We start from the raw sequence: 23996 nt of genomic DNA, 5'->3' as shown, positions 1-23996 counted from the left end.
CATTTGTCTTCTTTTACAGTGTGATAACCAAAGTGTAGTTACTTACATAATTTGTAATAATAATAGTAAGTGTGAGCCTCAAAATGACAAGAAACTCAGATTGGCCCATTCCTATTTTTCCTCCATTTTCCACCAATTGTATTACAGTTATATCAGCACTAGCAGATGAGTCTCCTTTCCGTCACAGTGAAAAGATTTTAATTCATGGTACCGCTTGCGACTGAGAGGTCCTTATTTAAGGGATTTCCCAAAGCCAAATCTCAGTCTCCACCAAAGTGGTTCAGCCAATCATAATCAACCATCACTATCTGCTTTATAACAGGCCATGCAGTCGTATACCAAGAAACACAAAGAATATGCCGAACAACAGACCGACACGCTTTATTTGAGTGATTTCTTTACCATTTGTTATGCAATCAGGTGTTACAGTTGATGAGGTTCAATTATGACCAATAATCTTAATGAAACTTAATGTAATGCAACTATTTTGCCGTTGTTATTACATCTTTCTCTTCAGAGGCACTTCTTCTGTACGTGAATGTGCTGTAATTTGTTACCTGTTTATATTTAGTCAGCAGTACAGTGGAACAGATACATCACCTATTTAAAGAGTAATGTGTTGTGTCCAGTGTTGTGTGAAAACACTCAGCAATTTACTCTTTGCAGGAACAATAGAGCAAAGTGTTTATGTTCTTCAAAGCAGTGGTGTGGAAAGTTTTTTTTTTTTTTTTTTTTTTTCTGGAACACAACAGGGGTTCATTGTACACTGCACTGTATGCAAGATTCCTGAGCAGGAAAAGTCAGAGATGTTAAATCCATTCTTACTGGACTGGAAGAAAGGCTGCAGCTTTTCATAGGGAAGTTTCATCATCATTGTTTTTGGCTCCATGAACTGCTCATTGTTAATGGATCCTTTTGTTTTGCCGCCCACTAAAGGAAGTGTGTGACTTTTTCTTGACTCCAGTGTTCCTTTGGTGACCTAGGGTTTTATTTAAAGAGGTCATAGTTCTGCTAAACCCACTTTTATTAGTCTTTGGTACATTTATTTACATTTGTTGTTGTTGTTGTTGTTGTGTTTTTTCTTTTTTTAAATATTAGCGGAACTATTAGGGTCTTTTAGTCTGCATTGGTATTTATTGATTATTTATTGTTGATTATTTAAATGCATTTACAGAAAAATTTTACAGCAAAATTTACAATATTTTGAGGCAGGGATTGAAAGACAGTGTATGACCAATTAGTTTATTGAAAGTCATGAGAATTTATTTGCCACAAGAAAATTGACATAATAGAAAATGTTTTTATTCTGTGTGTCCTCCTTCTTTCTCAATAACTGCCTTCACACGCTTCCTGAAACTTGCGCAAGTGTTCCTCAAATATTCAGGTGACAACTTCTCCCATTCTTCTTTAATGGTATCTTCCAGACTTTGTCGTAATAGTTTTGCTCATAGTCATTCTCTTCTTTACATTATAAACAGTCTTTATGGACACTCCAACTACTTTTCAAATCTCCTTTGGTGTGACGAGTGCATTCAGCAAATCACACACTCTTTGACGTTTGCTTTCCTGATTACTCATATGGGCAAAAGTTTCTGAAAAGGTATGGATAATAGTGTTAGGTATGATTATGACATCAATATATGTTTGGTTTCAAAACAATTGACGTAGTGCCTGCTGAGAAAAAATAACTAAATGTTCATTGTAAATTGTGCTTCCCCACCCTGTATTTATATTCATTCATTCATTTTCTGAACCCGCTTTATCCTCACTAGGGTCATGGGGGTTGCTTGGAGCCTATCCCAGCTACATAGGGGCGAAAGCGGGGTACACCCTGGACAAGTCGCCAGTTCATCACAGGGCTGAACATATAGAGACAAACAATCACTCTCACATTCACACCTATGGGCCATTTAGATTAACCAATTAACCTATCAGTGCATGTCTTTGGATGGTGGGAGGAAGCCGGAGTACCCGGAAAGAACCCACGCAGACACGGGGAGAACATGCAAACTCCACACAGAAAGGTCCCACCCCCCGTCGACTGGTGTTGGAATCGAGCATTTATTTATAGTTGCTTTCAATAGTCCTGTATTTGTGCACTGATTTATTTATATTTGTCACATTGCACTTTGGATGTGGGCTGATGTCTGTGGTAAGCTGCAAATGAATTGCCCGTGTGGGATAAATAAAGTTTTCTGAATCTGAATCTTATTTGTGTATTTGGGGACCCTAATAGTTTAAAAAGTTTGAATTTGAATAGAGCTGTACAATATATCGTTTGAGCATCGTCATCGCAATGTACGTATGCGCAGCAGTCGCATCGCAGGTCCTTAAATGTAGGAGGCAAATGAACTCTACGTGTTCTCATCTAATTTCAGCCTGGGTACCTGACACACACTGCACACAGCGATCCACCAATCACAATCGTTCTTAATCAATTTGCCGAAGCAGACCACGCCCCTTCACATGGAGTGAGTCGCTGGTAACAACACTGAAAAATGAGCAATGAACAAGAAAATCACCGAAAACGAAGACTTGGGGCCAAAAAGAAAAGCAACGTCAGTTACCTGGAATTATTTCAGCTACAAGAAGGATGATATTGAAACATGTTCTGTGTTGACAGTGCCTTGCAATTGTTGCCACAACGAGAGGAAACACAACTAATTTGTTTGACCATTTACGTTGACGCCACATAGCTATTATGTCCTCCTGAGTATTTTTTTCATATCGCAATACTGTTTATATCACAGCCCTGCGATGAACTGGCAACATGTCCAGGGTGTACCCTGCCTTCGTCCATAAGTAGCTGGGATAGGCTCCACGTGACCCCCGTGACCCTAGTGAGGCTAAAGCAGGTTCAGAAAATGAATGAATGTATATCACAGGGTTAAAAAAAAATCTCAATGTACAATATCGTGCAGCCCTCCAGGTGCTGCAAAGCTATGTTTATATTCATTCTGGCAAAAATTGAGTGGATTTCTACAACCCCTTTCAATTTCTTATTAATTCCTATGTTTTATAACTAGTTACCTCTGCCAGGAGGTATTGGGATCACTTTGCTTTGTGTGTTTGTGTGTTTGTTCGCAAGATAACTCAAAAAGTAATGGACAGATTTTCATGAAATTTTTAGGAAATGTTGATACTGGCACAAGGAGCAAATGATTAAATTTTGGTGTGATCGGGTGGGGGGGGGGGGGGGGGGGCAGATCTGTCTTGGCGGAGGTCTGTGCCCTCTGAGTGCTTTTGTAGTTATGTCACGACATTTGCACATATAAGGTCAAGACTTCCAACGCACATTTCTCCGAGAACGACATAATTGTTTGTCAGCAGCAGCAGTTGTAGTCCATACTGAAAATATGTCCAAACTTTGAGCTGATCACCTAATGGCGGAGTGGCTAATTGGGAGGTTTGGGAGGATTCCCAATGGGCTAGCTCATGTCAATCTGGACTTTAGGAAAAATATTTTTGACTCTTATCTGTCGCTTTTCTTGTCTTCTTCTTGCATTCATTCTCCATTCATCTGACAGCACAGCCCCTACATCGCAGTAGATTCAATGGGTTCTACCATCTGAGGGAATTCTTCCCTCCCAAATGTTTTAGCTGGTTTGGCCCATGAGTCGTCTTTTCTGGAGCAGAAGCATGAATCAGTCAGTGGTGATGGAGGGCAGGAAGAGGCCAAGTTAAAGAAACATGACGAGTTTAGCGTAAACCTGATGGATTAACCTACCAGTGCCCTTGGTGCTGCACCCCACCCCCACCCTGAAAAAGAGGCCCACTCCGCCCCTGCAGTTACCTAAAATGTTCACCCGTTGGTTGTAGGGCTGAAAGATATATCGTTATCGTATCGATATCGAGATATGAACATTCAAGATGTTAATATCGAAAAAGCAACGATATAGATTTCCTCTGCGCTCGCCCTGCATGTACAGCTCTGGAAGTCACAACAAATTAAATTTATTTGTACTTTATGTTAATGTTGATGACTGGCAGTGAGTTCTTATAAATAAAACTGCACTTTCCACATTCTTTTGTATTATGATGTTTGTATTTTTCTGAAAAATGCTTGGTTTTCACCGAACCCGTAGTCATATCGTATCATATTGATATCGAGATATCTGGCATGAATATCAAGATGTGAAATTTTGTCCATATTGTTCAGCCCTAGTTGGTTGTATATATTTTGCCAAACCCACTTTTATTAGTCTTTGGTTCATTTATTTGTGTATTTGGACCCTAATAGTTCATAAAGGTTGAATTTGAACCCTCCAGGTGCTGCAAAGCTATCCTTAGATTCATTTTGTCAAAAATAGAGTGGATTTCTGCAACCCATTTCAATTCCTTCTTAATTTATGTTTTATAACTAGTTACATCATGACATTTGCACATATAAGGTCAAGACTTCTGACGAACATTTCTCCGAGTGCGACATAATTGTTTGTCAGCAGCAGCAGTTGTAGTAAAAACTGAAAATATGTCCAAACTTTGAGCCGATTACCTAAAATGTTCAGTTGTTGGTTGAATGGGACAGAGCAGTACAGCTAATGACCTGGAGGGGGTGGGGCACGAAGTAGCTCATTTGCATTTAAAGGGCCAGCGCTCAAGAATGACCTTTCTGGTGTCATTATTCAGAAATAGTGTTGAAGATGGACCTGTGGAGTTGAATTAATGAAGAATTCAGACCCAAGCATAGCATTTACAGTTTATGTAGACCACAGGGAAATGTTTGAAAATGCATAATTCCATTTAAAAAAGCAAAATATCACTCATTTAAAGAAAAAATCAGCAGAAAAAAAGCTGAAAAAGGCATTTGGGAAAAAAACAAACAAACATTTGTATGCACACCTGGAGGCAATGTTCCCTTTATAACCCATAATCCATATGGAAGTGTGCACATGTAGATCAGCCTCATGTTCTTTCCTCTCCACACCCACATTAAACCAAAGGTCAATACAAAGCACCTCATGAATGTACATGCATAGAGATGAGCCAGCCTGTGTCACTGCTGTGTTTATGTGTTTACAGCTATCACACTGACTGCTTCTCATTCCTCAGGCTGAGAAGTAATTCAGAAGTTTGATAGGTGACCATGACTTTGGTTTTGTTACCCTGAACTTGACCTGCCGTATCAGTAGAGCTCCCGAGGACATGGAGTGTAAAGATTGTTTGATTGCACGGATAAACCCGCTCGTCAGGAGATGTTTTGTTGACAGGGTGAAACACTTAATGTGAAAAAGGTTCAGATTCTACCCGGTGTCAAAATTCTGCACCACACCGGCCTTCTGCTCTTTACTGTGGGGAAATGGGATGGTGAAAGAGCGGTGATGAAATATGCAGTAGAATTTGATGTGAAATTTTAGTTGGCTTGTATATTTTACAGCTGACAGCTCCTTGGGAATATTAATGCTGCATGAGGACAAATATCCCCGCTGATATAAAGGTTTATTATATAGCGGATCCATCAGTAACATGGCATCGAAGTGACTTACACATGGAAGATTCTTACATCATGTGCTAGTGTTTAGTTTGTGTTGTGTTTTTTTTTTTTTTTTAAATCCATGTCTGAGATAAAAAAATAAAAAAAAAACTATCTTGGTTGCATATCACACCCTCTACACTGTTTTCTATGTAGAAGAAATACTTTGCATGCTTCAAAACAGTGTTCTACTGTTATCTGCAGATGGGAAATCTATTGTAAATCAGGTGTAGAGATTAGATTAGATTAGATTAGATCAGATCAGATTGCATTACATTACATTAGACAGATTAGACAAGATTATATTATGTTATATTAGGTTAGGTTAGATCAAGTTATGTTAGATTACATTAGATAGATTAGATAAGATAAAAATAGATTAGATTAGATAGATCAGATTATATTAGATTTCATTAGATAGATTAGACAATATTATATTAGGTTAGGTTAGATTGTTATATTAGATTACATTAGATAGATTAGATTACATTACATTAGATAGATCATATTAGATTACATTAGATAGATTAGACAAGATTATATTAGATAAGGTTAGATCAAGTTATATTAGATTACATTAGATAGATCAGATTAGATTACATTACATTAGATAGATTAGATTAGATTAGATGGATCAGATTAGATTACATTAGATCAGATTAGATAGATCAGATTAGATTAGATTACATTACATTAGATAGATTAGACCAGATTAGATTAGATAAGGTTAGGTTAGATCAAGATATATTAGATTACATTAGATAGATCAGATTAGATTACATTAGATAAATCAGATTAGATTACATTACATTACATTAGATAGATCAGATTAGATTACATAAAATAGATCAGATTACATTAGATTACATTAGATGGATCAGATTAGATTACATTAGATAGATCAGATTAGATTACATAAAATAGATCAGATTACATTAGATTACATTAGATAGATCAGATTAGATTACATTAGATAGATCCGATTACATTAGATTACATTAGATAGATCAGATAAGATTACATTACATAGATCAGATTAGATTACATAAAATAGATCAGATTACATTAGATTACATTAGATAGATCAGATTAGATTACATTAGATAGATCAGATTAGATTAGATAGATCAGATTAGATTACATTAGATAGATCAGATTAGATTACATTAGATAGATCAGATTAGATTAGATAGATCAGATTAGATTACATTAGATAGATCAGATTAGATTACATTAGATAGATCAGATTAGATTAGATTACATTAGATAGATCAGATTAGATTAGATAGATCAGATTAGATTAGATTACATTAGATAGATCAGATTAGATTACATAAAATAGATCAGATTACATTAGATTACATTAGATAGATCAGATTAGATTACATAAAATAGATCAGATTACATTAGATAGATCAGATTACATTAGATTTGATTAGGTAGAACTTTATTGATCCTCCAGTTCAGTTTCAGTTTATTGTTATTGCCATAAAAAGACAACAAGATGTCACTGGACCACCTGACAGTTGTCATCACACCCCAGTGCAGCCGGTGCTAAAGCTTGTCCCTAAAGTGCACTATGTGGATCCCCCACATGTTTACAGTATGATCCCTACACATCCTTTGGGCCGAGCCCTCAGGATATTGAGGTTCCAAAAGCAGCACAAACATCGAATTTACACACAAGAAACACCACAAGAAAAAAACAAAAGCAGTGCAATAACTATAAAAAACGGTAGTGAAAAATTGCAATTGCACATTGGAAAGTACCAGTAGAAACAAGTGACAAGGTAGTAATAATAATAATAAGTATCTTATTATGTTATAATATTATAGTATGCACAATATATAATTATTAGACCACCCCTTGTTTTCTTCTTGTTCATTTTAATGCCTGGTACAACTACAGGTACATTTGTTTGGACAAATATAATGATAACAACTAAAATAGCTCATAAGAGTTTAGTTTCAGAGCTGATATCCAGACATTTTCCATGTTTTCTTGATAATAACCAAAATCACTTCAGTTCTTACATCAATATCTGTGGCATTGTACTGACAAAAACAGCGCTTTTAGGCATTCCATGTTTTCTTTTCTGTCTGTTTTAGTCACATGATACACACAGGAGTTAGTACTTGATTGCATAACCATTGTTTTTAATGACGTTTAATGGTCTAATAATTTTTTCCGCAACTGTATATATAGTTTAATAATCACAGAATAGAATTACTAGTAGAAACAAGTGGCAAGCAGTAAATAAAAATATGATAATAATAATAATAATAATAATAATAATAATAATAATAATAATAATAATGGATTGGATTTATATAGTGCTTTTCTACACACCCAAAGCGCTTTACATTATTGACCCATTATTCATTCGCTATCACTAATAGTAACTCATTATTCATTCATTCATTCATTCATTCATTTTCTGAACCTGCTTTATCCTCACTAGGGTCTTTATAACCTGTTTCCATGTTGTTATAAGTTCATTTTAAGTATGTTTCTTCATTCTTTGCTTATCAGTGGTTTTATTTCAGTCACTTTTTGTCAAATAAATATGCGCATAGACGTCACCACCCTGACATGTAGGTGAAGGTACAGGTCTGAACTTCATTTTACAGCTGAGACATGCCACCAAATCGACTCTCACATTCACACCTAGAGTCATATCTGTGGGTGGAGGTCCTAGAACATCCACAGATGCAGAACTCTGGCCACAGTTCACCACCTCACCATCTGCAATGCCAGTTTCCTGTCTCCAAACTTCCTAAAGTTCAGCACAGGTCACTTTGTATACAGGTGCGCAGATTTTCCTGTCAGATTTGTTTTATCGATCCCAAGGTTTCCCTGAAAAGTGGCGTACCGCTTTGTGCATTATTATTCAACACTGGAATCAGTAAATCAGGCCCCTGTCTGTTTGACCTGATTTAAACTCTCTTAATATACAGTAATCGAAGCAGTATGAGTTACAAATGACTGCACACCAGCAGCCCTTTGTCCTAAATGATGCATTTCCTGGCTCTCAGTGTGTATTGTTTACAATTGGTACATGAATCCTAAGTGATGTTTTTTTTATTTATTTTTTTTATTTCAACAGTGACAAATAAGAAACCGGCTCACTTATCCATCACCAAGGTGAAGCAGTTCCAAGGTTCCTCAGCCTTCGTTAAAAGGTCACAGTGGACGATCGACCAGCTACGACAGGTCAATGGCATCGATCCCAACAAAGTACGTTATTTCTGCTTCTCTGCATTTATTCATCACATTCTGCCACATTTGTAACATTATTACCATGAATATTAACAGTGTTCCTCAAAGGTCAGTCCTTTTTTTTTATGACTTGAACTTTATTAACTTTTTCTTTTTTAAAATAAAAAAAAATAGAAGATATACATTTCCATAACTTAAGACAGTTATCAATGCAAGTACACTGACAAAACATAAAATAATGAAGACAATGCCAACAATGCACATATGCATGAAAGGTCAGTCTTTTTTTTTTTTTTTTTAAACTTTATTTATGGAGTTTTTCATTATTTATAGAACTTCTCAACATTTAACAAATATAACACTCATAATTTGAAGTCATAATACAAAAATTGACACCAGACATGATAAACAAACAGAACCCATAGGAAAAAAAAAAGGCAGTACAAACAAAATATGCATAACAAGACAGTCAAGACAGTGCATTCTGGTACATGTAACCCTTGTGTAGTGTTTGGGTCTGTCGGACCCGTTTTTTTTGTGTTTTTTTTTTAAGAATTATAAGTAATATTTTTTAAATGAATTTTTTTCCTCTCATATCTTGATTATATTACATTTTATTAAAAAATATATAAATAAATAAAAACGAGTAGCACTTTAATTCATAAATGTGATCTATCAAAGGCAAAAGGCAAATATTAAACATATATGCTTTTTATATTACTTGTAATTGGGATGATGTAAACATTTGCTGAATATTTTAAGATAAAATTGTTTGATTATGTTGAATTAAAAACCCACAAATTCAACAGGTCCACCAGACCCACGAATACTGACTGAAATAGCAAAAATATGAACACCACACAAGGGTTAAAGAAAGAAAATAAATAATTAAACTAACAGGTTAATCACAATATAAACTAAATAAATTTAAATGTATTTACTGTTCCAGGTACAGTTTCACATAGTGTAAAACAGGCTCCCATGTTTTGTTTAATTTGTTGAGGTCAGTCTTTTTTTTTTGTTTTAAACTTTATTTATAGAGCTTTTCAACATTTATAGAACTTCTCAGCGGTTAACAAATATAACACATATAATTTCAAGTGATGTGTTCATAATACAAAAATTGACACCAGTCATGATAAACAGAACCCATAGAATGAGTGAATGAATGAATGAACGAATGAATAAATAAATAAATAAAGGCAATACAAACAAAACACGCACAACAAGACAGTGCATTCTGGTACATTGAAGAAAAGAAAATAAATAAATAAACAGGTCAGTCATAATATAAACAACTAAAATGTATGTACAGTTCTAGGTAGCATATTCACATAGTGGAAAACAGGCTCCCATGTTTTATAAAATTTGTTGAGGTCAGTCCTTTTTTTTATTTATTTATTTTTTAATTTTTTTTATTACTATTTATAGAGCTTTTCAACATTTAACAAATACAACACTTATAATTTAAAGTGATGTGTTCATACTACAAAAATTGACACCGGACATGATAAACAGAACTCAGAAAAAAAAACAAAAACATTACAAACAAAACACACATAACAAGACAGTCAAGGAAAGAAAATAAATAAATAAATAAACAGGTCAATCACAGTATAAACAACTAAAATGTATTCACAGTTCCAGGTAACATATTCACCTAGTGTAAAACAAGCTCCCATATTTTGTTTTTGAGACTTTGTCTAAGATTTTTAATAGACAGATCCCTCCAGACCCAATAACAGTAATGTTAGGTGTGGAACCAGCAGGAATGGACCTTAGGACTAAACAGAGTTGTTTAGAGGTTTGTGACACTACTGTCCAGACGCCTTATTCTGTTAAACTGGAAGAACAAAAATCCTCAGACTCCTCAGGCTCTGCTGAAAGAAATTATGCAACACTTACATTTGGAGAAAATCCAATTTTCACAAAAAGATAATGTAAAGTTATTTTATTAAATTTGGCAGCCCTTTATAGATTACTTTAATATTAAGTAAGTAGGCAGACCCCCCCCACCCTTTTTATCTATCTATCTATCTATCTATCTATCTATCTATCTATCTATCTATCTATCTATCTATCTATCTATCTATCTATCTATCTATCTATCTATCTATCTATCTATCTATCTATCTATCTATCTAGTCTGTCTGTCTGTCTGTCTGTCTGTCTGTCTGTCTGTCTGTCTGTCTGTCTGTGTGTGTGTGTGTGTGTGTGTGTGTGTGTGTGTGTGTGTGTGTAAATGTGAGTGCAGATGTAGTGTTCTTGTTCTCACATCACATACACTACAAACAAAAAGTTAAGGATATTTCTCTTTTTTTGTCATTTTTTTGGTCATTTTTGCCATTTGTAAATAAAACTATGTCTGTCATTTAAAAAAATATGTTTCAATTCACACACAAAAAAGTAAAAAGCACTGTGCAAGAATCCCAACTGAAAAAAATGGCCCCAAAATTAAAGATATCCTTAACTTTTTGTTTATAGTGTATATTAGATACTATATATGACTTTTTTTATATTGTCATTGTTCTAATTTCAATAAAAACAGTTTAAATAAAAAATATTGTTGAGGTCAGTCCTTTTTTTTTGTGTTTTTTTTTTTTTTTTTTTTGCCTCTATGCTCACTTGTGTTCTGTTATTCTTTCTAGGACTGTCCAGAGTTTGACCTGATGTTCGATAATGCTTTTGACCAATGGGTGGCCAGTTCAGCGGGAGAAAAGGGCACCTTTGTCCAGATTCTTCACCACACCTGCCAGCGCTATAGCTCAGCCCGGAAACCGGAGTTTGTCAACTGTCAGTCCAAACTGCTGGGGGGTAAGACGCTTTGACACTGCTGTGCCTTGGCTCTCCTTTCTAAACTCTGTCCTCCTGGGCTGGATGCAGTAACCCTGCACTAACAGACTTACTGCTGTCATATTGTGCTGTAAACCAGCCTGGATTTGATTATTCATGATGACATCCGGCACCTGGTGTGTATGAAAATTCATGTTGTTCTTTGTACACAGCATCTGTTAATCTCTCTGGTGAAGTGAGGTCAATAAGGATGTCTCACCAAATGCATCGACTGTGACTCAAAGCATCAGAGTCAGATAGCTGCTTTTACAGCACTTTAATATCTTTAATTAATCCTCTCTGATATATATGATGTTAACGTATTTTACTGTGTGCGTCAGCTGTAAACCTGTTATTTTCACTTGGTTTGCTTCCTCATGTCAAACTCATTTTAGTTCAGTTCCACATTCAGCCTAATATGATATAAAGTGGGCAGGACCAGTAAAATAATATAAATAATAGGATAAGAACTTATAAATAATGTCAACTCCAAAGTTTTTTTCTATGTTTTGAGTGAAAAAAAGTCACATTCCGTAATGAAAATGTTTCCATCTATGAACCGTACTTGAACATAACATGAACAAATACAAACCTGAAAATTCTCACGAAAAATAAGTGCAATCTTAATATTACGCCGCAGTTTATCATCTATACATATGCATCACAACTTACAGATCACAGTGGATTTACAAATACACAAAACATTTAGTAAGAGGCAGAATATTGTTACAGTTCCACATATTTCTCTTAAGAAATTTCAGGTTATTCACATTTTTTGTAAAAGGCTAGTCTGTAAATGTAAACATTTTTGTATAATTTCACTTTTTTATACATAACAACAAAGAGAAAAAAATTTAGTTTTCATTATTTATAGGTTATTATGATAGTATTTTACTGATCTGACCCACTTGAGATTGAATTGACCTAAAATGATTTGAACATCCTTGATCGTTAATATCTTCAGTATAATTTCTGAATTTCACAAATTCATCCCAGGGGCCAGATTGGACCCTTTGGCGGGCCGGTTTTGGCCCCCGGGCTGCATGTTTGACACCTGTGCTCTAAAATAACACTTAAACATCACAGTATGACAATCCCTTAATTATTCCTTGATACTGATTTAAGTGAATTAAATTGTGGAAGAACAGCCCAGAGAAAGCTAACTCATGGGTCCGATCAAGCGGTAACACATGGACACATTTCATGTTCAACAGTCTCTGTCATGTAAGCAGAGTAACTTACATGTATGCATTATACATATTTGAGTAGGTATTTATAAGCACTTTAACATTATGTAGAACACAATTTGGGGAGTTCAAATTTTAAGGTGAAAAATGTCAAATTACTGCTCAGTAACACGTGGATTTGAATCGGACATCAATTTTTTAAGCTTTACGCAAACGTTCAAAACATGCACTTCTCAACAGAAATTGATATCAAGTAGGACAAAACCTTTTAGATCTTATGTTCAACTAGAAAAGCACTTGGAGATCGCAGACCTCCGCCAAGGCAGACCAGCCCCCCCCATCACCACCAAAATTTAATCATTTGTTCCTTGTGCCAGTATCAACATTTCCTGAAAATTTCATCCAAATCCGTCATAACTTTTTGAGTTATCTTGCTAACAGACAGACAAACAGACAAACAAACCCCGATGAAAACATAATTTAGGAGTAAAATATTATAAAGTCTGTGTTTTATTGACGTGAGAATATGGTAACACATGGACATGCTGCCATAGTAACACATGAATGACTCTTTACCATTGTATGCTTCACCCAAAATGCCTTTTTTTTAAAACAACAAGCCAGATATAATCACAATGCTTTATAGAATGTGTTTAATACTAACACAGTGTTATTTACAACTTGTGGTGGTCTGTACTGATATAGGTAAATTACATTAACTAAATTAAATTAAATATAGTCATTTCTCAGTAACAGTTCACAGATAGTCTTTTTAAATGTGACCAGTGGATGAATTCACAAACTTCATCATTCAGAATTTTAATTTGTCAAAGTAATAGACAGTCTTTTGTATATCTTTTTGTTAATTTAATGCTGCCTAGCAGAAGGTTCAGAACTTCTGTACCGTGTAAGTGGTATTTTAAATAGGATAACAATTCCATAAAATAGAGATCTTCAGCTAAAAAATGAGCCCACTTGATAAATGATAATAATAATAATAATAATAATAGATATTAATTATAGATATTAGTAATAATAATGATAGATATTAATACTTTTTTTCTCTCTCTTTCTTTTTCATCAGTCTTTCTTTTTCAATCATCAGTTACTACAGCTTGTTTGTAACAGTTAGAAGTTATACTATGTAATTTGCATTGTCCCTATCACATAAACTTAATAAACAATAATAATAATAATAATAATAATAATAATAATAATAATAATAATAATAGATAAAATAATGGATAATAATAATAATAATAATAATAATAATAATAATAATAATAATAATAATAATAATACATTTCATTTATAAGGCACTTTTCCTTCAGTGAATCTCAGAGTGCTACAGTAGAAAAGGACAGATCCCCAAAAAAACCCATAAATATCAACAATTCTAAATGATGCGTGCAAATTTACTTGTTCATGTGGACTCCCTTTCGCTTGATCGGACCCTCATCCCAAAAACCCCTTTAATGTCCCTGCCAATTAATAAGTGAACAGAGGTAATCGAACATGTCATTAGCTCAGTCAAGTCCCAAATGTTCAAATGTTAATGCTAAACCTCATAATGGGCCATTTCCTGGCTGTACATGGTGCGTTTGTTACCCAGGAGGTGGACGGCTCTGATGCAGGTTGATGCTTACCTCCTCAAGTGAAAACGCCAGTAGAAAATACAACATCCCGTGCAGCTTAATCAGATATTGATCTGTTTACCCCCAAGCTTCATCTTTAAGCACCATTCAACCTGTTGTATTATTCATGGAATTATTTATGGAAACAAATCCCTAACCCTGTGCCCTGCAGGGTGTCCATCTGCCCCACACAGAGCAACTGGTGAAAACATTACAGTTATCCTGGCTGTTATTAAACCACAGGCTGGTGAGAGGGTCTAATATGCTCTTTGGAAAAGCCTCACATGTTATGCAGTGACACAAGACAAGATTTGTAAACAGATTGGGTAGTGTTGTCAAAAGTGTTCATATCAGCCAGTAATTAGCATAATGAGCATCAAGAAATTCTTACTTTCAACTTTAGAGATTGATTTTTGATACTGAATGAAAAAACAAACAAACCGATGCTTATGTGTGGTTTGACACTTTTCTTCATGATTACAACATGACAAACACCGACCAAGTAGCTCAACTACTACTGCAACTGTTTTCATTGTTAATCAATCAGTTTTCTCAATTTCTCAATTAACCCATAAAGACCCAGGGCTACTTTTGTACTTCCTAAATAAAATTTTTCTCTGTATTTAACCTTTAAGTGATTTATCACCATTTATTGTAATATTATCCTCTTTATTTTATGTTTCCCAGTGAAAATCTGGTATTTTCCTACATTTAATTCACAAATCATGTAGATGTTCATAAAATATTAGATTAAACTTGTGGATTATTATGTAAAAAAAAACAGAAAGTGACTTTTTTTTAGCAAAGTTATGAATAACTGAACATCAAAACAAGAATCTACATCCACTGACATTAATTAAACTCCATGGTTTTACGGGTGAATCAATGTTGTAGAACATGACAGTGTTTCCACAGTAACTACAGAGCCTCTGAATGTCCTAATGAGTCATATCTGATGACCATGAAAAGATGAAAAACTGTATTTTACACCAATTATTTACATGTATTGATAGGATTAATGGATGAACAGGTATTAAACAGTGTACATCAGTAGATGGTTTTGGTCGACAGTGGATGTTTGGGTCTTTATGTGTGAATTACTTTGTCTATAAAATGTCAGAAATTGGTGAAAACCTATTTCCCCAAGCCAAAGATAACATCCTCAGATGTTTGACTGTCATAGAAAAAGCTGGAATCACATAAGTTCTCCTTTCTCTTTAACCCATAAAGACCCAAACATCCACTGTCGACCAAAAGCATCTACTGATATAAACTGTTTAATACCTGTTGATTCATTAATCCTATCAATACAAGCAAATAATTGGTGTAAAATACAGTTTGTCATCTTTTCATAGTCATCAGATATGACCCATTTGGATGTTCAGAGGCTCCGTAGTGAATGTGGAAACACCATCATCTTCTACAACATTGATTCAACAGTAGAACCCATGGAGTTGGATCAATGACAGTGGATGGAGATGCTGGATTTATGTTCAGTTAATGATAGATTTTACTGAAAAATTATGTTTTTCTTCAGTTTTTTCTTTTTTGACACAATAACCTTTGAATTTACCCTCAGGTTTCATGAGCATCTAAATTAAGTACAGGAAATCAAACATAGGAAAATACATGATTTACAGTGAAAAATTAAAAATACATAGGATAATAATATGATAAATGGTGATTAATCCTTAAGAAAGGTTGAATACAGAGAAAAAAATAAGTTGGGAACTGTCACAAAATTAGCACTGGGTTTTTATGGGTTAAGAAAAAAGCAGGATCACATTAGCCACTATACATAGATAAAACATGAATACATAATTATATGACTTACATAATACTATTGTATTTGTTCATGACTTTCATAGATGACAACCAGTTGATTTGTTGCTGTAAGCAGAACATTGAAGAAAAACTGAGGAAAACAATTTTGATAAAATGTTTGTTCAACATCAAAATGTTTATGATGTTGAAACATTTTCTAAGTGTTCCACTGTGAACAAAATCAACCCTAAAGAAAAGAGAAATGCTACCCAGCACGTTTTTATAGTGTATTTGGCTAAACCTGCATCACTGTAAATTTTATCGTCACTTACAATGAGTTAATGCTATACACGATAAATAACAGCACTATTAAACACTGTTAGATTGCCTTTGTTTCTTTTCTTACCGTATTTTTATGGAATCTTCTCATTGATACTAAAACTTCCTGTTGCCTCCAACGTTCTCTTAACGCCCCGACCTCACTCCTACTCTGAAAACCTTGTCCATATTTATCTCATTTAAGCTGACCCCGGTGCACACTAGTTCCTGTGTGTGTGGGTTGGTAGTTGGTGAGGTCCCACAGGCCAATGCACACTGGGTTCTGTAGTGTAGGATGGATTATAGGATGTACATATTGAATATTAACCACATGCCTCCAGTTGGTCAGATTGTATAACTATAGTAACCATAGATATAACACTGGGTTACAAAAAAATGTTTTTTTGCAAGTTGTCTAGGTTTTTTCAACTGAATTAGGACCATTTTGCACCGCTAAATCCAAAAATGACATCTGTTTTTCTCAATCACGTCAGATTTTTTTGCTAATTTGATTTTGAAACATTTGATCTTCTCACAAAATATAATAATTAATACCAAAATAAGATTGGTAAGCACACTTCATGAAACTTGTGACTTGATTCCTGTTAGGTACAATGGTGTATTCACCGCAGATGTAGCAGAATACGTCAGGCTTATTTTTGCAACATCTTCTAGTCGAAGCCATTTCATTCACCTGTAATATTAAAAAAAAACATTAATCATAAATTGGCAAAAGTAAAATCTCCAGAACTCGTTTATTGCAAGAAATATGAAAGAATTTTGTATCATATGATGTGAAAATGCCCATAAATGTAAGCAAAAATGTTAAAAAGCCAATATGTAGCATAGTTCAGAAAGTTGACCTGATTGAGCAAAATTAATGTGATTTTTGGATTCAGCACACCAAAATTATCCTAAATCAGCTCAAAAAACTTAAACAGTAAATTTGTTGTTGACCAGTGTAATCAGCTTTTGATATATATAAGTGCATATATCCTCAGAATCTGCCTGTAATTATAGGCATATCTGTGGTTTTATAGACCCAGGTGCTGATTTATGTATTAATTTTACGGTGTTAGATGCAATGAGCCAAATATTTGATGATAAACTGCTGAGTCTGAGAGGAAGCTGTACTTTATGCGATAATCTACAAAGGTGACGGTTTGACGTGTATATTGTGACAAAGCAAACAGAGGAGACGCCAGCCGCCTGCCAACTCTGTCGTCTTCAGTTTAAGTCTCACACCAGTGCAAAACAAAAATCATGACGCTGCTCAGGTGTGGGACCATAACTGTGGGGGACTCATTCTGCAGAACAGTTCCTGGATGCAGCCCCTCTGAGAAGACAGGAAGTGTCAGGAGTTATTTATACAGAATGATGAATGGAAGCACTAATAGGAACCATTTTGAAAGCACTCTAATGAGAATGTGCTGCCACTCAGGTCAGTGAAGATGACACATGTGGGTCATTCTACAGGAATGTCCAAAGGGGAGGGGGCTCTGTCTAACACTTGGATTTAGACCAGTGGCTGTACAGTATGAATGCACACGAGTAAATAGAGAGAAGACAGAGAATGGGACCAGAATTAATCCAAGAAATAAACAGGACTGACTCAGTATTTTTTAGAGAGAAGTATGTTTTTTGGTTTTTTTTGGAACTACCACCTGCAGCCTTCAGTGTATTACTCTTCAAGATAATACTTATGTACTGGCCTCATTTCAGAGCTGAAGTTTCTTGGTCATACCAGCTGATCTAAAAGCGTTGTATGAAATAATGAAGAAAATAGGAGCTGAAAGAAAACTGTAAATTTAGATTTGTGTTAATTTTTTAGATCCTCTGAAAGTAGTCAAAAGAAAGTCAAAAAACGTAAGATAAGATATACTTTTTTGATTCTCCAAGGGGGAAATTCAAATGTACAGCAGCATAAAACAATATGCATCAAATACAAAATAAAAATAAAAATAGAAAAATGTGTTAAAGTGACTAAAAATTGCAAAAAATAGTAATAATAAAAAGTGGTGTACCAGGCACAACAAACAGCGCCCCTCAAATGTATTGCAGCTTATTTTGGCATTGATCCAGCTAATGTCATCATATGAACTGCCTCTATATACGTGCCAAGTTTGAATCAAATTGAAACAAAATTGATGTTTTTATAGACATTTGAAATTTCACCCATTATAAGTAAGTGGGAGAAAAAGAAAAAATTTAGAACTTTTACCTACTTTTCCCAAAATGTAATGGCATCTATTCTGGGTCACTGGTAATCTATAAACTCAATTTGGTATGAACTCAACCAATAGTTTTTGCTGCTCCAGACATGTGAAATTTTGCCCATGATAAGTTTATAAGTAAATGGGGTGGGGGTGGGTGGGTGGGTTTAAATATTTATTTAAAAAATTGAAACTTTGACCTATTTTTTCCAAGTGTAATGACATCTATTCTGGGTCACTGGCAATCTATAAACCCAGTTTAGTATGAATTTAACCAATAGTTTTGCTGCTACAGACATTTTAAATTTTGCCTGTTATAAGTAAATGGGGAAAAAAAGATAAAAAAAAAAAATCTTAAAAAAATGTATGTTTTGACCTACTTTTCCCAAAATGTAATCATATCTATTCTGGGTTACTGGCAATCCATAAACCCAATATGGTATGAATTCAATCAATAGTCTTGCTGCTAGAGTGTTAACAAACAAAGAAACAAACCAAAGCAAAAATAATACCCCTTCCCTCCCCTTTATGGTGGGGGGGTGGGGGGTAATAATAAAGCACCAAGTGTGCATTAGGTGACATTGATCTTAAGTGATATAAGTGTGATTTTTATGCAGAAGTAAAACGTTTCTCTTATGCAGTGACACCAGTGACACAAAACCAGGATTACATCACTTTGGCAACATGTCATGTACATCCTGTATTTCATGATGTATAAACAACTGTACTTTAAATGGTATTAAAACAAACATTTTTAAACCTTGAAATACAGCACTTAACATCTTTACAGGAAAATAATGTTAAATTCATCATTTAAGAAGGTGTAATTGCTGCCACAACTGTACTTTTCAGAGTTTTTTCCCCCAATGTAATGTTTCTAAAAGGGTAAAGAAGACATAAATGTTTTTATAGAATGCCCCCGTACAATTATATTAACCGTTTCATGCATGAATTATGAGAACCTAATTAAGATATTTTTTTTTCCTAAGTGTTTTTATTCCTCTTTAGGCATGAAAAAAACAATGCAATTGAACATTTTGTTATCAACCTATTTTTCATGGTGTTTGAAAAATGTCCACTCAGCTGGACACCACACATTTAATTTTTGAAGCAAAGAAACATGTATTTACTGGCATACTGTGTGAAAACTATGAATGATTTTTTTTTTTTTTTTTAAATGCTGCTAATCTGATGTTTTTGGATGTCACATTTGAACATACTCTAATACTAGTTATTAATCACTTTATGGAGATAATATGCAAAAAAACAACCTTTAGTTAAAAAAAACAAAAAAAAAACAACAACTGTTAAATAAAGTCTAATAATAATAACAAGCACTTGATTTCCACTAAAACATGTTAGTGAAGATGAGGTTTATCAAGAACAGTAAAGTTACAGTAATGGTATAAATGTCAGTGTATGGGATGATCCACTGTGTTGGCTGATATGAAACTAAAACAATAAAATCCATGAATATATAAGAGAACAGCTTTGAATAACTGTCCACTGGAGTGACCACTGTGCATGAAAGGGTTAATAAATTCCTAGGGTTATAAGTGCAATGCCAACATTTGTTTTCGCTGAGCTTTAATTTTGCAAAGTTTTTTTTCCTGCAGTTATTAACACAGTCCTGTCAATCTGGTGGTGAATGATAAGAAAACATATAGAAACACAAAGATAGATGCATGGATTGTGTGAAGGATGCTGTTAACATGTAAACATATGCAAACAATGTAAGAAAAATACTCATGGGAGGGAAAATCTTAAATTAATCTGACAATTAGACTTTATAATGAGCACAGTGTGAGATAAAAATCTGTTTCATGCAGAATCTAACTCTAAATTATCCAGCTTCAGTTGTATGTCTCATAGTTATATGCAGGTGAAACAGAACAGAACTTTGGGTTTTCTAGTTGAGGCAGTAGATCAGCTGATACTGCAGGGTTTTAGGGTTTCGTCAGAACTCTATGGGGTTCACAAGTTCATGTTTTTGATCTTTGATGAGGCAAGTAATTGGACTTGAAATAAAAGCAGTCGATTTGTTAATTACCTTGTTATCGGTGCTGTTTTGGACTGCTGCCTTCACTGTTACACCCATTTCCAAAAGTCCCACCTGAGCTTCTCCGTCTCGTTGGCTTGTGTTCATGACTTGCATCTAGATGCTTTAATCCCTCTGCATGGGGCGAGGCTGTTTTCCATCACGTTTTTTCCAATAAGCTTTGTGTAAATGTCACTCTAAGAAAGGAGCTCTGTTAGTGTAGTCACCTGTAGGCAGGTAGAAGCAGGTGTAGTGTGTATGAATGTGGACTGGGTTTAAAGGGTTTTCCCCAAGTGTGAAGTGTGTGACGCTCTAATCCTTTAATATAAAACTCCCATTGTAACCGAGTCCATGAGTTGACTTAGGGCTGGGCATTATCACCAAAATGATTTTTTTTTTCCAGTCTTATGGACAATTCACAAAAAATAGTTGATAATAGATTAATGGATTAAAACAAAACATGATTCAGAAAAACATTCAATAAAAAGTTACATTTTTCAAACAAATGCACAATTCTGTTCCAAGTCTCTTCCATGTCACTTTACTTTTCTTTGATATTATTATTTTTGTTTTAAATCATCTTGGTCATGTTCACTGCAGACACCTCCAAGGAGTACATCAATGGTTTAAACTTTTATTTAAATTTATTCATTGTAAGAATATATTTATTGTTGACTTGTTAGGCACAAAACTCAAAACCTTTTTAAATTCCTCTCTATTAATCATTTTGTATTCTTTTATTCATGCGTTTTTAAGATCATTTTAATCCAATAAAATGTGAAAAATGTAAAATATAGGAATTGTTGGCATTTTTCATGTCCTTCATAAACAAAACTTGAATGAATTAATACAGGGTGACACCAAAAAACGGGAACTTTTTAACAATCCAATAAAACCAAGAGTGATGGAAGAAAAATATTTTATTCATAGTAATTGAAACCTTAAACCATGCCATTTAAGAAACAATGATGGAATTTTCATTTTTTAAAAATTCCTTCCTGTAGATGGCGTCCTCCTGTACGAATGCATTCTTGAAATCTGCTGTTGAGATTCCTCACTGACCGCTGCAACATCTCAGCTGGGATACTGTGAATTTCATCCTGAATTCTCTGTTTTAACTCATCCAGAGTTCTTGGTCGAGTCGTGTACACTTTACTCTTGAGATAGCCCCACAAGAAAAAATGACAAACGGACAAATCTGGCGATCTAGGGGGCCAGGGAACGTTACCGAATCTTGAGATCACACGGTTACCGAACAATTCTCGCACAGCCGCCAATGGTTACTATGGTTACCAAAAAAATGGGAATTTTTGAAGTGCGTATTGGCAGACATGAGCAAGTGGCAGCACTGTGAGACAGTGACCTTGAGCAAGTAAACACACCCCCATTTTAGTAACCATTGGCGGCTGTGCGAGAATTGTTCGGTAACCGTGTGATCTCAAGATTCGGTAACGTTCCCTGGCCCCCTAGATCGCCAGATTTGTCCGTTTGTCATTTTTTCTTGTGGGGCTATCGCAACAGTAAAGTGTACACGACTCGACCAAGAACTCTGGATGAGTTAAAACAGAGAATTCAGGATGAAATTCACAGTATCCCAGCTGAGATGTTGCAGCGGTCAATGAGGAATCTCAACAGCAGATTTCAAGAATGCATTCGTACAGGAGGACGCCGTCTACAGGAAGTAATTTTTAAAAAATGAAAATTCCATCATTGTTTCTTAAATGGCATGGTTTAAGGTTTCAATTACTATGAATAAAATATTTTTCTTCTATCACTCTTGGTTTTATTGGATTGTTAAAAAGTTCCCGTTTTTTTGTGTCACCCTGTATATTTGATACAATGCCCAGCCTTAACTTAACCTGTATTTGTACTAAGTTGATGTTATTAAAGTCTAATCAGTTTGACAGTTTTCATAACTAGTGATTTGATGATTAAAAATCCTAACTAATTTGAAAAAAAAAACAAAGATGACACTTACAAATCTGACCATGACTTTCAATATGTTTTTCATCACAGAAGACCAACCTGTAGATTCAGTCATTTTTCGTTGCAAAGTGTTTTTGAACAGAATGAGGAAAGACGTGGTTGCACATCACAGTCATCTTCTAAGACGAGGTAAGATAGTAATGCAGTACACGGAATACTACTGACAAATACCTTCCAAAAAGTGTTAAGTACTCTCAGAACCTAACACAGTTTATACAAACAATGAGAAGTTCTGGAATATAATGGTACTTTTCCACCTACATGGAACTGGAACGACTTTAACGCTTCTGGCATCAGGTAATTTGCTTTTCCACTGGTGACATGCTGTCATTGTTATTGTCTACCACAGGGACACACTATCAGATTATTATGATGTTGTCTTCAATGTGACAAACACCAGAGCAGTTGAAGTGTGAAATTTAGTCTTCAGATTTAGTTTTCTGTTTTATGGTGTTTTTGCCCAATATGGAGCCCTTAATAAACGATGGTTTTGTAATCCTGACAGATATGATGCATTATCTAATCCTAACTTGATCAGTTTATATCAATAAAGGTTATGCGTCTAATCTGATAAGGGGGGGTAAACATGACAAATTCATAGGGCCCAGCATTTTTGGGGGACCCACAGACTAGAGGAGGGGGTCCAGTGGAGACAGGCTAGAAGGTGGGAAAATTTCGTGTAAGGTCCGCTGTTTAAGAGAAGCATAGAAGTCAGGAATTGGACGTTGAAAGCATGGTAAGTTTCAGTTTAGTTTATCACGCCAGCGCAAAGTGATGTTATGTATGGACCCCACCCACCCACCCCCCGCTCCGACAGATTGACAAGATACTGAATTTTATGAAAGAGCTCACAACATTTAGCTTTCATGGAGCCAACAGTTGGTAGCGCATAACACTTGGAAAAGTCGTACAATTTAATCTAAACTGAAACTCGGTAGATCTGCAAAACAAGTAAGTATACAGGGTGGGGAAGCAAAATTTACAATGAACATTGAGTTGTTTTTTTCTCAGCAGGCACTACGTCAATTGTTTTGAAACCAAACATATATTGATGTCATAATCATACCTAACACTATTATCCATACCTTTTCAGAAACTTTTGCCCATATGAGTAATCAGGAAAGCAAACATCAAAGAGTGTGTGATTTGCTGAATGCACTCGTCACACCAAAGGAGATTTCAAAAATAGTTGGAGTGTCCATAAAGACTGTTTATAATGGAAAGAAGAGAATGACTATGAGCGAAACTATTACCAGAAAGTCTGGAAGATACTATTAAAGAAGAATGGGAGAAGTTGTCACCCCAATATTTGAGGAACACTTGCGCAAGTT

The 23996-nt window shown here is 34.9% G+C and overlaps 1 protein-coding gene across 3 annotated transcripts in view; it reads left to right on the top strand.

Annotated features, from left to right (window-relative positions):
- stxbp6 (syntaxin binding protein 6 (amisyn)) overlaps positions 1-23996 on the top strand; it is a 212827-nt gene that overhangs the window by 157157 nt on the left and 31674 nt on the right. For 2 of the 3 annotated variants that reach the window (XM_030127514.1, XM_030127515.1), the window contains 3 exons: positions 8581-8711; positions 11342-11507; positions 22696-22794. In XM_030127514.1, coding sequence (XP_029983374.1) covers positions 8581-8711; positions 11342-11507; positions 22696-22794 — 396 coding nt within the window. The remainder of the gene's footprint in view (positions 1-8580; positions 8712-11341; positions 11508-22695; positions 22795-23996) is intronic. The other variant, XM_030127516.1, reaches the window with a different exon arrangement.

This window comes from Sphaeramia orbicularis, chromosome 22 (assembly GCF_902148855.1).
Source record: "Sphaeramia orbicularis chromosome 22, fSphaOr1.1, whole genome shotgun sequence".
Taxonomy (NCBI): Eukaryota; Metazoa; Chordata; class Actinopteri; order Kurtiformes; family Apogonidae; genus Sphaeramia; species Sphaeramia orbicularis.
This window is presented reverse-complemented; position numbering and strand designations above follow the sequence as displayed.